The sequence below is a fragment of the Astatotilapia calliptera genome, chromosome 1 (assembly GCF_900246225.1).
Source record: "Astatotilapia calliptera chromosome 1, fAstCal1.2, whole genome shotgun sequence".
In the NCBI taxonomy this organism is placed as follows: domain Eukaryota; kingdom Metazoa; phylum Chordata; class Actinopteri; order Cichliformes; family Cichlidae; genus Astatotilapia; species Astatotilapia calliptera.
The window spans coordinates 10,395,564-10,411,538 of NC_039302.1; the positions used below are offsets into that span (position 1 = coordinate 10,395,564).

A 15,975-nucleotide genomic window follows, 5' to 3' on the forward strand; every position below is an offset into this window, starting at 1 on the left:
GATCATTTAAACTGATATTAAACATAATTTAAGGTGTGACCACACAAAATTCAAGGGAATCAGAAGAGAGCGCAATCACAACTTCCACTCCATAAACGTCCAGTGTTTGTCTGATGTTCACAGCTGGAACATCGGCTGCGGTACAGCGACTGTACCGAAAGCATGGAGTACATAGCTTACACTGTATTTCAAGACATTTTTGGTTTTTTCTAGAGATGGACTGATCCCATATTACGTATCGGTCCGATACCGACCTAAATTACTGGATCAGATATTGGAGAGAAATAAAAAATGTAATCCGGTCCATTAACTATCACAAAAGCACCTCACAAAACTTGCGACATGGCGTAACCCAGCTCATAACCGTAGCACGTCGGAGGAATATGCGTCACGTGATAGAGCGGCTGTGGCGTGCGAGACCTGGAGGCGGTCTGGTTGAGCATTTGGAGCCTCGCTATGTGCTTCCAAACCGGCATTTAATCTCCGAGAAAGGTATCCCAGAGAAGTAAAGCAAGCATCTCTGAGTGTTTGTAAAGCATTCCCACGGTGAGTTTAACTTAAAATGCAGCAAGATATTAAAAAAAAAAACGTTTTATTGATTATAAAATATGCTATATCGGATTTATATCGGTATCGACAGATATCGGACATAAAAAAGTGGTATCGTGCCATCTCTAGCTTTTTCATTCTTTTTGTGTGTGAGAAATACTCAAATATGAATATTAATTAAATTGTAGTTTAAATGCACCAGTATGGATTTCTGCACATTTTCACCAAACTTACAAAATCATCAGTCACATGGGTTTAAAAACCTGTTGTACTTGGACTTGTTGTGATTGACCTCAGCTACTCTTATCTCCACATGATGGACTCAAACCTTAAACTGTGCATGTCCACAGCGTTTGTGCTGTGGACACAAACGCCATGAGTGAGAAAGAGCAGTATTAGCCTAATTTTGTTACACGAGGAGGTTCAATCAGACGCAGGTCTCATGCAGGCTGTGCAGCTACTCTAACGTGGGTGCTGAAATAAAAAGGAGGATTCGTGAATGCCACGCACAGGTAAGCAGCCTGTTCGGAGCTTTGCGGTCGCTAATTGTTTGTCCATTTTTGACATGAAGTGCAAACAGATCAAAACTAAATAACACAGCAACCTTCAGCATTTCCCACATTAAGAACAACACGATTACCCATCTGTGACGCTTCAGTAAACATGTACTTTCAGTTTCTGATCATTCATAAAGGTTGTTGATTTACAACTTAAAGGATGAAACCGCGTTGAACTGATAAAAAAATTAACCACTGGCTCATGTTTTGCTTGTTTTTTCCCATTGCATTTGTTTCCATCGATTCACACGCTGTGCAGGTTGCGCCACTGTAAGCTACGTTCACTGTGAATACGGGGAAGCAATGCAGGTTAATTGCACTTAAGCATTACACATTTCATAAAAACCTTTCTGAAACAATTCATTTTAGTCACTCGGCCTCTTACATTTGCCTCATTCATGAAAAATCAATATAATTCACCGTCTATATTGTCTTTGGTGTCAAGTACACTGCATTAACATTTTCCCTTTACAGCAAAATAAAGCGATCTCTTAGGCAACCCAGTGAAATGTCTAATTCTGAATAATACATGACATTTTATTCTAAAGTAACTTAGTGGTCACAATGTGACTAAAAGAGCATTTTAAACAGTGGTGCTTTATAAGGGGAGATTATGCTTTTAGCTGCATTTTCCTTCAGTCTTAATGGCTTCTAGAATATAGCAGATAACACTCAGCCTCACCAGTTCAGGAAAAACTCTATGCAGATGTTCAACTCCAGGAGCTAAAAGTAAGTACATTTTCGGGGGTAGGGGTGGGGTGTCTTGATATTGCAGTGACAAATCAAGTTTGCTGAGGTAAGAAATTATAGCACTGGAAAAATAGGCACACAGATGGGTAGTTACTCACAGGCAAAAAACCTTAACATTCATGGGAGGGCTGTCAACAGTAAAGCACAAGACGGCTATTTGGGATGCCATCATCGACGCAGAGCGTAACTCTGCCCGCGCCCGAGTCTTGTTCTTTGAAGTTTCTTTTCGTCTCTGATGCTTTAAAATCAGCCGACTTTAATGGTCACTGCTTTTTGGGATTCCCTTGAAATGGAAAGGATCTCCAGGTGCAGACCCGTCGATGCAGAGATTAATATTCAGTTTAAAGGACGCGAGCGCGCTCCTGGGTGTCTGTTACATCAAGAATCGTTCAGATAAAGTAACATCTAGTGATTTCGGTCCATTCATAATAAGGTACTTGTCCAGTGTGCGTGGACGTATTTGACCCTGAATCCTTTGATGTGTGTTTGGGATCAAACGTTCGGGTCCACCACAGTTTGCCGACAGGAAGAAGTCACATGCGTCCCTGAGCCAGCTGAGCTCGCCTCTCCTCCAGACAGCGGCACACCCACATCGACACCACCTCCGCATTTCCATCGTTATACTGTACGATGAAGGGATGATCCTGTATGAAGGAAAAACACAAGCGCTTAATGATTCTATTTAGAATATCTAAGAAAAGGTTGTGGAGAACAAAGCGAGCACATTTAAAGACTCAAAGTTAAATTTTAAAAAATAAAAAGGTATTTGTAAGTAAATAAAGGCTGCTGGGAATCAAAATGAGACAATTAAATTAAGGTTCTAGTAATAATTTACTTTTTTTTTGCAACAAAATTTACTGGATTATATCGTAAATCATACTTTTCACTTTTTTAACAAACATAAAAATAAATACAACATATATGACCTTCATAATAACTGCTATGTGGTAAAAAATGAACTAAAGTGGCTGTAAAAACACAAGTAATGAGCTTTCTCATAAAAAAAAGAAAAGAAAACTCAAATGTTTCCACCCATTCTACAATATTATTTTATTATCAAACAGATTGGAGCCACAAACATTATTACATCTTTATGCGAAGTGTACGGTGTAGCAGCTACTTGCATCTGAGTCATGATTCACAAAATGATAAAATGCAAACAACTTAAACGGGAACATCATAAAACCCTCTTAAATATTAATGTCCAACAGATTTGGTTTTAAAGACAGAACGTTTAAGTAATGGCTTGTCAGAGCATTTCAAACAAATATCTTTTAAGTTTAATGAGCTACGTGAGTCATAACGGGATGTGGGATGAGCTTTGTAATAAAAGACAGCCATGGCAGAAACACAGCCCAATCATGAACGCTCCTTCTGAACACATTTTCCAAAAAAAAAATAAAGACTAATTCTGAAGCCTTCTTGTGCTTCGGGAAACCCACCAACACGACCCTGTAGCCCATCGAGCCGTCAGACTCCAGCACCATTCACTTGTTACTGCTGCAGGACTTAAACAGAGATGTCACATGTCAGCGGTCCCAGTAACCAGACTCATCTGGAGGACTGTGGACCAGAGGTTGCAGAGGTCACAGAGGGTCAAGAGGTGAGAGGGGAGGAGGCTGCAAATGAGACAAATCAACTCGGACTAACCAGGAATTTTATTTGAGTGTCTAGATGTCCAATTAGGTAAACAGCGCTCTGGCCGGCCGGTTTAAATGAACTTGTCAACACTGATCTCAGTGATTTCCGTCGTGAACAACAAGAAGCTGTCAGTGTTGCACGCCGTTTGGAGGAGTTCAAAGTAAGAAGATCAATCTCAGCAAAAAAACAAAGACACACGCTCAGCTTTTTTTCACGGAGCTACGTCAATGAATCTGGGATAACAGGAGACAATAACGTATATCAGCCAATGATTAACACAAAACAACAGAAAAAAAAGATATATTTAACGTCACTTAAATATAGTACCACTACTGAAGAGTTTGATTTCAGCCATGTTAGCAGCATGTTGTCTGTATAAACATCTATTCACCTTTCAATCCTTCCCCCATAAAGACCACATCTGATGCCCTGAGTACTGTATATATCAATAAAGGCACGATTTGATGAACATTCGAATAGTTTCCGGGTTTCCAAGAGTAACTGCATAGGCAGAGACCACACTCACTAACTTCTGATGGAAACCAAGTCATTTTGTTCAATAAACAGGCCTGAAATATGACAGAAACCAATTTAGAAGTTCAAATTCAAATTCAGAAGAGCTTCAAGGGTTAATCTCAACAGTCTTTACAGGGTTGAAGAGTTAATGCAACTATGATGCTTTCATCTATGTTTCTAAGGGCTGACAAGAGACTTCTGCCCATTCATATATGAGGAAATTAAACAGGATTGATCTCCACCTGTCTCTGTGGCCAACATCAAGTCAAATTGGATTTCTAGCATAAATACCTACACAGGAAAACATGACCCAGTCTGCCTCAAGCATCAGTCCCACAGACTCAGAGGCCTACTGGCACCAATCTGGCAATCACCAACCAAGAGGGATAAACCTGCATTCTCAAGTCATGCACATCTAGAGCCCAGTCAGCAATCCCCTTAGCAACCTTTGGTTGCTAGAGAAAAGTATGAATCCCACAACTGGTTTGCAGCACCCCGATCTGTGACCAATCTCAGATCCAAGAAACAGTGAATACACACCTTTCACTAGTGACCAGGAGCTGCTAAGTGGTTGCCAACGAGTCTCTATGGTTGTGTTATTGAGTCCTTAACTGCACTTTGTGACCATCACAAACCCACAAACTTTGTATCCAAATCTACGTAAAATGTTACATAAACAGAACACATTGCCAGCTACAGTGATTTTATTTTAATCTGCCACTTATTAATTTTGACCTTAAAACATCAAGGTGAGTTCTACCTTCTTTGCCAACCTGAACATTTTTTTAAAAAAAATAAAACTTTAACATTTATATTTCCTTGATCTGCAGGGCTGCAGGTCAAAAGCAAAATGCAAATCTTGTCAATATGAAAAGAACATGACTAGTGTGATTCAAATTGGAGGCAGAAAGTGACTCCAAGGTGAGTAATGTTGTTGTCAGCTGTTTCTTCTGGGGTCTTTAATACCCGCCAGCAACACCCAAACTGGTGCAGACAATATAAGATTAGTGATAAAGTAGGACAGGCTGGTCCACTTTTTTCCTCCTGAGAGCCTTCTTGTCTATTTGTGGTTACACGGGGAAATATGTGACAATTATGTTCATAAAAATAAAAATCACACCGAGGGGGAATAAAGTGATAACTTAAAAAAAAGACAGTATCAGGATTTGTTTGATTTTTGACTTTTCTGCTTTCTCTGCTCGCTGCGGTTTCCTTTGTGAACACTTCAAAGAAAATGGAAACACTTTGCAGTGTGTTTTAATCATGCACAAAATGTAGAGATTGTTAAAGACTAGGGGGGAGTCCCATCAATCCTGTTGTCCTTCTAATGGCCAGCTGGGGTTAACACAGTCTGAGGTTAATTACTCTCATATCATTGTAAGCGTGCGTGTGTGTGTGTGTGTGTGTCAGTATGAGACGGGCGGAGTGGACGCTCCTGGGTGCCCCTATGTGCTGAATACCCATCTCATCAATCATTCTTCCTTCCCTCAGTAGAGAGGGAGTGATACAGAAATAAAGAAGGAAGTCCTGAGTAATGTTTTTAAAATCAGGCTCCAACCTCCACTCTAGAAATTAACCCTAAAGGCCAGAGACATCTGCTGGAATTTGACCTCGATGAAGGTACTTCTCACAGTGCTCTTTTAGCCTCTTTTCTGTCATCACATCCCATCACACCCAAGAAATAGATGAATTATGATTAAAATGAGGAAAAAAGAACTGAACAGTGTATACAAGACATCACAGGAAGTCCAGAAAATAAAACTAAACATCAAAAGTTCAAGGAGAGCGAGTAAACTGTTTCCATGGTCAAGTTTGAACCTAAATCTGAACATTTAATCCTACACAAAAAAACAGCTGACAAATGTTCTGATCAGGTCATCCGCCCAACACTGGGCTAACACACACAGAGACAGACAACCACGAACTCCCACATTCACACCTACACCAATTAACCTAACATACATGTCTTTGAACTGGGAACCTAGTGAGAATCTGATGCTTTCCTGAAAACGTTTAAATTTAGAATAAGGAGCAGACCAGCTACCTGAACGCTACTCCCATAGAAGTCGATTATCTTGTTAAAAATTCTACTTCTTTATTACATATGACTCTCGATACTGTAGCTCCTGTTAAAAAGAGACCTTCAAATAGGAAGTACTTGAAACAGATAACGCTTAAGCAGGAGAGGAAATGGCGTATCACAAATTTAGAAGATCATCATTTAGCCTGGAAAATTAATTTGCTGCTTGATTAAAAAAAAAAAAAAAAAACCTCTGTAAAGCTAGAACATCTTTGTATTCCTCATTAATTGAAGAAAATAAGAACAACCATAGGTTTCTCTTCAGCGCTGTAGCCAGGCTGACAAAAAGCCATTCATTCTAACATTATGGTACATGCAGTACCACTGATATTTATTTAGAATCTTTTTCTCCAATTGATCTTTCGGAGTTAACTTCAGTAATGACTTCCTCCAAACCATCAACGTGTCTTTTACACCCCATTCCTACAAGACTGCTCAAAGAAATCCTGCCATTAATTAATCCTTCAATCTTAAATATGATCAACCTGTGAACTGAACAATCTGTGAACTCATTGTTTGTTTATTTTATCTTGTGTTTTTTTAAAATTGTTCTTTGTTTTATCATTGTTCTACGATGTGTCTTATTCTACTATTTACTGTCTTTGGGTTTCTTGAAAGGCGCTTTTAAATAAAATTTCTTCTTCTGATCTATAATAATTGGCCATGTACCACTGTCTTCCAAGCTGGTGTTACTTAAAAAGTCATCTCTTGACCCAGCGGTCTTAGCTAATTATAGACCTATCTCCAACCTTCCTTTCATATCAAAAATCCTTGAAAGAGTAGTTGTAAAACAGACAACAGATCATCTGCAGAGGAATGGTTTATTTGAAGAGTTTCAGTCAGGTTTCGGAGCTCATCACAGCACAGAAACAGCTTGAGTGAAGGTTACAAATGATCTTCTCATGGCCTCTGACAGTGGACTCATCTCTGTGCTTGTCCTGCTAGACCTTAGGCAGCGTTCAATACTGTAAACCAGGGGTGTCAAACTCAAATACACAGTGGGCCAAAATTCAAAACTGGAACAAAGTTGCGGGCTAACATTAATATTTATTGAAAAAAAAAAAATCTTCCTCCAGATATAAGAACGAATCTCTTCTTATGGACTCAAACACGTTTTGCTGAAAAACTGAATATGGAACAAGCAAAGCTTAATACTAAACATTATATATATTGCCTGTATAATACCAGTAGGCCAGCTCTAATAGTAATTTGGTATGGCTTTGCGGGCCAAATGTAATTAGGCTGCGGGCCAAATTTGGCCCGCGGGCCAGAGTTTGACACCTATGCTGTAAACCATAATATTTTTATTATTAGAGCAATTAGAGCATACTGTAGGCATTACAGGTACTGCACTGTAATGGTTTGAATCTATCTAATAGAGCCCAATTTGTACATGTAAATGGAGAGTCCTCTTCACACAATAAGGTTAATTATGGAGTTCAGTGCTAGGACCAATTCTGTTTACATTATACATGCTCCCCTTAGGCAGCATCATCAGAAGACATAGCATACATTTTCACTGCTATGCAGATGACACCCAACTTTATCTATCCTTGCAGCCAGATAACACACACCAATTAGTTAAACTGCAGGAATGTCTTAAAGACATAAAGACCTGGATGGCCACTAACTTTCTGCTTCTTAATTCAGATAAAACTGAGGTTATTGTACTCGGCCCTAAAAATCTCAGAAATATGATATCTAACCAGATTCTTGGATCATTACCTTGGCCTCCAGTAACACTGTGAGAAATATTGGAGTCATTTTTGACCAGGATATGTTCTTCAATCCACATATTAAACAAATATGTAGGACTGCTTTCTTCCATTTGCACAATATCTCTAAAATTTGAAATATTCTGTCTCAGATTGACGCTGACAAACTAGTCATGCATTTATTACTGCTACGCTGGAGTACTGTGATTTGTTATAATCAGTATGTCCTAAAAACTCCCTGAAAAGCCTTCAGTTCATCCAAAATGCTGCAGAAAGAGTACTGACAGGGACTAGAAAGAGAGAGCATATTTCTCCTGTACTGGCTTTCCTTCATTGGCTTCCTGTGTCCATGTAAATCCCACGTCGCTCTTGGACTGCGGGCTTACATGTGGTTCCTAGAGTATTTTAAAGTAGAACGGGAGGCAGACCCTTCAGCTTTCAGGCCCCTCTTATATGGAACCAGCTTCCAGTTTGGATTTGGGAGACAACTTAAAACTTTCCTTTTTGCTAAAGCATATAGTTAGGGCTGGATCAGGTGACCCTGAATCCTCCCTTAGTTATGCTGCAATAGACGTAGATTACTGTGGGAATCCCATGACGCATTGAGGTGTTTCTTCTTCAGTCACCTTTATCACTCTTGTGTTAATAGACCTCTCTGCATTGAATCGTACTTGTTATCAATCTCAAGCTCCCTTCCATGGCATGTCTTCTGTCCCGTCTACTTCCCCTCACCCCAACCAGCAGATGGCCGCCCCTCCCTGAGCCTGGTTCTGCTGTAGGTTTCTTCCTGTTAAAAGGAAGTTTTTCCTTCCCACTGTTGCCAAAGCGTTTCTCAAAAGGGGGTCATATGATTTTTGGGATTTTCTCTGTTGTATTATTGTAGAGTCTAACTTACAATATAAAGCTCCTTGAGGCGACTGTTGTTGTGTTTTGGTGCTGTATAAATAACACTGAATTGAACTGAAACCACAAAGACAAAGCAAGAACATGCAAACTTCACACAGACAGGCCCCAGCCCTGCAGCAGGATCCATCATGGATAAGAGTATTGGGCCACACCTCTTAACCTTATATTTCACGTGTTTTCAGTCCCATTGCCACAGGTGTATAAAATCAAACAGGCAGATATGGTTGGGTGCTTGATTGCATCCTTTGAAAATAAGAAGTCTTGTTTTGAAGAGCTTACTGAATTTGAGTGTGTTTACTGTAATAGAAAGTCGCTGCAAATCAATTTGTGAATTTTTTTCCGTTAGACATCCCATGATCGGCTGTATGTTGCGTTATTGCAAAATGGAAGTATTTAGGAACCACAGCAACTCAGACACAAAGTGGCACATCATGTAGCACAAAGCATGTTGCAGGGTGCTGAGGCACATAGTGTGTTAAAGTCAGAAATGCTTGGCATTAACATCAGCACAAATACTGTGCAGCAGGAGCTTCATAGCATGGGTCTCTATGGCTGAGCCGTTACCGTAGGTATGATTTGTATGTGGACCAGAACTTTTGCCCATATAGTCTAGAACCTTCTTACGGTGAGGGAACAACGTTAACCACTGTACCAACATACTCGTTGGCTTTATTATATTTAAAAACAGCAATAATCCAAAAAATAAGTACTCCGAGTACACTTCACACTGTAAAGCAGGGGAGTCAAACGTACAGCCTGCTGGCTGGATACAATTATATCCTGCCTGCGGATACGTTTGAGTCAGGCAATTGCGATTTAAATGCAAGCGTGTCAGGAAAAAGTGAACAAATGAAAAAGCGAAAATGTAAAACGAGCAGCATCTGGTTGCATTTCAATGACACTGGAGACTCCAAAGCTGAGTGCAGAATTTACAAAATTAGGAGCCGGATAAATGATACATGGTTTTTGTTTTTTGTCCTCCACAGTTTTACATTGTGGTTTCAAACTTGCCCAGGCCTTAAACCTTATGTTCTCCCCAGTCGTATTAAATCTATAAAAATGAGGCTTTTATGGAAACTGAACAAAAATTGCTTCCTTGAAAAAGACTTAAGTTATTGTTCAGTATTGAATATTACATGCAGTAGCATTGTTTAAATGCTGAAGTGCTCAGTCTATTATGAGATATTTCTCATTATCTTAGGCCTAAAGCATCAAAATTAAGTCACTGGCACTTGAGATCATCAGAGGCAGCCTAAATAAATATAATAGCATTTTTGAGTGACTAGACCCCTCCAATCAAATTTAAAGGATCTGAACCAATAGGAACCACAGCAGATAGTCTAATTAAAAAGCCTTTAGTGAGTTCTTTGTCACATGCAGCATATCTATGAGCTGTGAGCAGAAGTAAAAATAAAGCACAAGACTTCAAGAAGTTCAATATAATATTTTTGGAGACAAAATGTTTATTGCCAGACTGCTCACATGCCTAAGAAAATAAACAAACCCTACATTAACCTAATGACCGTTATATCAATCTGGCATATGTCATTTTGAATGTACTGCACGTGCACTTGGTCTGGTGCACTTCTACACGGCTGTCTAATAATTAAAACTCTGCAGCTTAAACGAAGTATGAAACCTGTGAGGGAAGAGTTTCTAAACACAGAGTGAACAAGTGCTTCTTAGTCAGGTCACTGAAGGTGTCTGACTTTCTGCTGTAGCAGAGCATGGACAGAGGTGAGCTGGGGGAAGGACTCATTTAAAAGTTGCATTAATCACCGTCTGGCCATATCAAACTGGGATAATCACCTGCAACTGCTCCGCTCAAAAAGAAATGGCCTACACCCAGGGGAAATACTACCTAACTCTTTAATTGTTTGAAGCCTTTGAAGGGTCTGTTTAATCTAAGATTAATTTATGCGATTTTAAATAACTCAATGTATGATTAATACGCTCAGAAGAAATTAAAAGGAGTTTGAGGCAATTATAACAAGAGACTGGTCATCACCTCATTAGAATAGTGTTGGAAAAAACACTGTGTGTGTGTGTGTGTGTGTGTGTGTGTGTGTGTGTGTGTGTGTGTGTGTGTGTGTGTGTGTGTGAGTGAGTAAGAGAGAAGGGTAAAGAGGTAGGTAGAATAACTGGGACTTTACAGATTTGCATGCTAATCACTAGCTCCCTTTGGAAACTGCCTGGGTGAGTGTATGAATGGCCAGTGTGTGGGCATGTGTGCACCAATTTTAGTTCCCAGAGAAAGCTACACTGTTACAGTGGCATGTGACCTCAAAACACAATAATATACATATTTAATGTTACTGTCAAGAGAACCTGCTGTTCTTCAAATATCCACCAAATAATGTTTAAAAAAAAAAAAAAAAAAAAAAAGAGTGACAGTGTCAGTCTCATGTCTGAGTTTCCAACTAAGTAACCAAATCAGTAGCCAGGATTCACACTCAGAGCTAGTAACCCGTTAGTGCCGTTAAGTACAACAGGCAGATACAACTGAAGGTGCATGGGAAATGAAGTACTATGACTTACAAACCAGAGTGGTCTCTCTAGGATATTTCTCATACAATCTAATAATAAGAGTCCAGTACAAATCAACATGTTATAATAAAGCACAGGTACTTTCATGAATAAACTGGATTATGAGACATTATATACAGAGTTTATATATATATATATATATATATATATATATATATATATATATATATATATATATATATATATAAAAAACACCCAGCACGCCCCTGCGGGCGGTTTATCCTTCAAGCTCGGGTCCTCTACCAGAGGCCTGGGAGCTTGAGGGTCCTGCGCAGTATCTTAGCTGTTCCCAGGACTGCGCTCTTCTGGACAGAGATCTCCGATGTTGTTCCCGGGATCTGCTGGAGCCACTCGCCTATCTTGGGAGTCACCGCACCTAGTGCTCCGATTACCACGGGGACCACCGTTACCTTCACCCTCCACATCCTCTCGAGCTCTTCTCTGAGCCCTTGGTATTTCTCCAGCTTCTCGTGTTCCTTCTTCCTGATATTGCTGTCATTCGGAACCGCTACATCGATCACTACGGCCGTCTTCTTCTGTTTGTCTACCACCACTATGTCCGGTTGGTTAGCCACCACCATTTTGTCCGTCTGTATCTGGAAGTCCCACAGGATCTTAGCTCGGTCATTCTCCACCACCCTTGGGGGCATCTCCCATTTTGACCTCGGGACTTCCAGGTTATACTCCGCACAGATGTTCCTGTACACTATGCCGGCCACTTGGTTATGGCGTTCCATGTATGCCTTGCCTGCTAGCATCTTGCACCCTGCTGTTATGTGCTGGATTGTCTCTGGGGCATCTTTACACAGCCTGCACCTGGGGTCTTGCCTGGTGTGATAGACCCCAGCCTCTATGGATCTTGTGCTCAGAGCTTGTTCTTGTGCTGCCATGATTAGTGCCTCTGTGCTGTCTTTCAGTCCAGCTTTGTCCAGCCACTGGTAGGATTTCTGGATATCAGCCACCTCCTCTATCTGCCGGTGGTACATACCGTGCAGGGCCCTGTCCTTCCATGATGGTTCCTCGTCTACCTCCTCTTTCTTGGGTTTCTGCTGCCTGAGGTATTCACTGAGCACTCGGTCAGTTGGGGCCATCTTCCCAATGTATTCTTGGATGTTCGTTGTCTCATCCTGGACTGTGGTGCTGACACTCACCAGTCCCCGGCCCCCTTCCTTCCGCTTAGCGTACAGCCTCAGGGTGCTGGACTTGGGGTGAAACCCTCCATGCATGGTAAGGAGCTTTCTTGTCTTTATGTCAGTGGCTTCTATCTCCTCCTTTGGCCAGCCTATTACCCCAGCAGGGTACCTGATCACGGGCAGGGCGTACGTGTTGATGGCCCGGATCTTGTTCTTACCATTCAGCTGACTCCTCAGGACTTGCCTGACCCTCTGCAGGTACTTGGTGGTTGCAGCTTTTCTAGCGGCCTCTTCATGGTTCCCATTCGCCTGCGGGATCCCCAAGTACTTGTAACTGTCCTCTATGTCTGCAATGTTGCCTTCTGGTAGTTCAATCCCCTCAGTTCTGACTACCTTCCCTCTCTTTGTTACCATCCGACTACACTTCTCCAGTCCGAACGACATTCCAATGTCATTGCTGTATAGCCTGGTAGTGTGGATCAGTGAATCGATGTCTCGTTCACTCTTGGCATACAGCTTGATGTCATCCATGTACAGGAGGTGGCTGACAACTGCTCCGTTCCGTAGTCGGTATCCGTAGCCAGTCTTGTTAATGATCTCACTGAGGGGGTTCAGGCCTATGCAGAACAGCAGTGGGGACAGAGCATCTCCTTGGTAGATCCCGCACTTGATGGTGACTTGTGCTATGGGCTTGGAGTTGGCCTCTAGTGTTGTACGCCACATCCCCATTGAGTTCCTGATGAAGGCTCTTAGGGTCCCATTGATCTTGTACAATTCTAGGCATTCCAGTATCCAGCTGTGGGGCATTGAGTCATAGGCCTTCTTGTAATCAATCCAGGCAGTGCACAGGTTGGTCAGTCTGGTCTTGCAGTCTCGGCTGATTGTTCTGTCTACCAGTAGCTGGTGTTTTGCGCCTCTGGTATTCTTGCCAATTCCTTTCTGTGTCCCGCTCATGTATTGACCCATGTGCCTGTTCATCTTAGCCGATATGATGCCTGACAGGAGCTTCCATGTAGTACTGAGGCAGGTTATTGGTCGGTAGTTGGAGGGGACCGGTCCCTTCTTGGGGTCCTTGGGGATCAGGACCGTCCGGCCTTCAGTTAGCCATTCCGGGTGTCTCTCGTTAACTAGCAGCTGGTTCATTTGTGCTGCCAGACGCTCGTGGAGTGCAGTTAGCTTCTTCAGCCAGTAGGCGTGAACCATGTCGGGCCCTGGTGCTGTCCAACTCTTCATACTGGAGACCCTTTCTTGGATATCTGCCACTGTGATGGTTACTGGACCCTGTTCAGGGAGGTCGCTGTGGTCTGCCCTCAGATCCTCTAGCCACTGAGCATTGCCGTTATGGGTTGCATCCTTCTCCCATATGCTCTTCCAGTATTGCTCCGTCTCCAGCCTTGGTGGTGCTGTTCTCTTATTGTTCCCTTGCCACTGAGAGTACACCTTTGCTGGTTCTGTGGAGAACAGCTGGTTTATTCTCCTGCCTTCTATCTCTCTGGTGTACCTCCTCAAGCGGCTGGCCAAGGCTGTGAGTCTTTGCTTGGCAGTTTCCAAGGCCTCAGGTATGGACAGCTTGCTGTATTTCTTAGGCACCTTATTCGTCGCACCTTTCTGCAACTCCGTTAGTTGGCTAACCTCTCTCTGTGCTACTTTGATCTTGCCCTCTAGCCTCCTTCTCCATGGAGGGTACTGCCCCTTGTGGCTGTTCAACTTGTAGCCAAGCATCTCACTGATCACTGCTGCCGTATTGTAGATCAGCTTGTTAGTGTCGGTAATCGTGGTTGTAGGTATTGCCCGTAGTGCTGCATTAACATCATCTAGCAGACCTTCTGAGGGTACTTCACGTCCTGACTCCTCCTTGCCGTAGCATTTGTGTTGTACCTCGTCAATCTCTAGCTGTGAGAGCAGTCCCTTCTTTCGAATGTTGGAACACTGAGCTACTAGTTGTTTCGCCGTCATTGTGGATGTTGGGTATCGAAGAATCCATAGGTCCCTCATCCTATTCATGTAGCCCCTTCCGCCGGGGTTACTTGCGTAGTAGCATTCCAACAACGCCCTGTTTTCGTCCCTTGCCCACCGATGCCTTCTTGTTCCAGTAGCCCACTTTTCGTCAGGGTGCCCTGGTTCCTCAACACCTGACGCGGACCTTGTTGATCCGGGCGACGTCCGAGCCGGCATGCCTTCATATTTATCTGTCTCGCTCATGTCTGCGGTAGGCTTGCTTAGCATAGGGGGTCTAGCCTTAGGACCCTTACTGGATACAGACGCCCCAGGCAGGAATCGAACTTGCGATCCTCTGTTCCAAAGGCGTGTAGTTTAACCACTACGCTATCCAGCTGCTATATATATATATATATATATATATATATATATATATATATATATATATATATATATATATATATATATATATATATATATATAAAAAGTATAAATGTCCACTACTGGAGAAAATGAGGGGAAAAATCTATTACTTTCCCAGAACGTTTGAAGTATTCTGGGATATATTGAAAAGGGAGAAAAAGAATGAAGAATGACTAACTTTACATTTTGAACTGATAGCTTGCTCTCTAATCCTCACATCAATGATACAAACGTCCATTTAACTTTCAATTAAGTTAAACAATAGCATTCACTATTATCTAACTTATTTTTACACCTAAACAAAAAGGTCAAATCAGGAAATGTTATATTAAAAAGGATAATGTTTTGTTTTTATTATACAAGCTCCAAATATTGATTTATATGTTACTCTGACTTCAGCCACCATTTAAAATGACTTGGCTGACGTCTGAATGACTTGAGTTGAAGCACTGTAGTCCGAGTATGTGTAAATGGAGTTTACATCAGTGAACACCCAAGGGGGAAATGCGAAAACATTTGGAGGGGAAGGTGGAGACAGAAAAGTTTAGGGAGGAGGAGACACTGGTGGCATGGTCTCAAAAGAGGTGCTTTGATACACAAGCGGGCATGTGAAAATCCTTTTTGCACATGCAACAATGTAAACATTAACAGGCCAATTCCTCGGAGGATAAAACTGTTTCCAAAGTTTTAACACACATGATAAGTGCAAGGCATGCAACTACAGTTAACACATTTTCCCAGCTGTCTAACCTGAGTTAAAATAGAGTGAAATCAATGAGAAAACTGAGGGAAGTGGACCTAAAAAGCAAAGTAGATGTAGGCAGATTACCATTAATTAGTCACAGTAAATCACAAACATCCACTGTTTTTGATTCAAATGGTCAAACTGTGATTTTAACGTAGTTTATTTAGTGTCTTCCTGTCTTTGTGGTGCGTTTGTGGTTCTGTGTGAGTGTGTGTGTGAGTGTGTGTGTGTGTGTGTGTAAGTTCAAACCAGATTTGAGGATGGTCAGAGACAAGAGGGGGTTTTCTTTGTGAAAAAAATTGAGGGGCTCATCTGGTGTCTCTGGGGTTGAAAGGGGGCTATGAAATTTGTGTGCGTGTGTGTGTGTGCATCTATGAATAGAGAAGCAGAATAGGAGGACTGCTTTGACAAGGGTGCTAAAAGGCTGCGTGAAGGCTGCTGGCTGGGGAACGAGGGACAACGAAGGAGTGGGAGA

The 15,975-nt window shown here is 41.8% G+C and overlaps 1 protein-coding gene across 4 annotated transcripts in view; it reads right to left on the reverse strand.

Annotated features, from left to right (window-relative positions):
- Positions 1-554: 554 nt before the first annotated feature.
- map2k5 (mitogen-activated protein kinase kinase 5) overlaps positions 555-15,975 on the reverse strand; it is a 90,171-nt gene continuing 74,750 nt past the window's right edge. For all 4 annotated transcript variants that reach the window (XM_026163258.1, XM_026163249.1, XM_026163231.1 and 1 more), the window contains one exon: positions 555-2,500. In XM_026163258.1, coding sequence (XP_026019043.1) covers positions 2,390-2,500 — 111 coding nt within the window. In that variant the 3' untranslated portion in view covers positions 555-2,389. The remainder of the gene's footprint in view (positions 2,501-15,975) is intronic.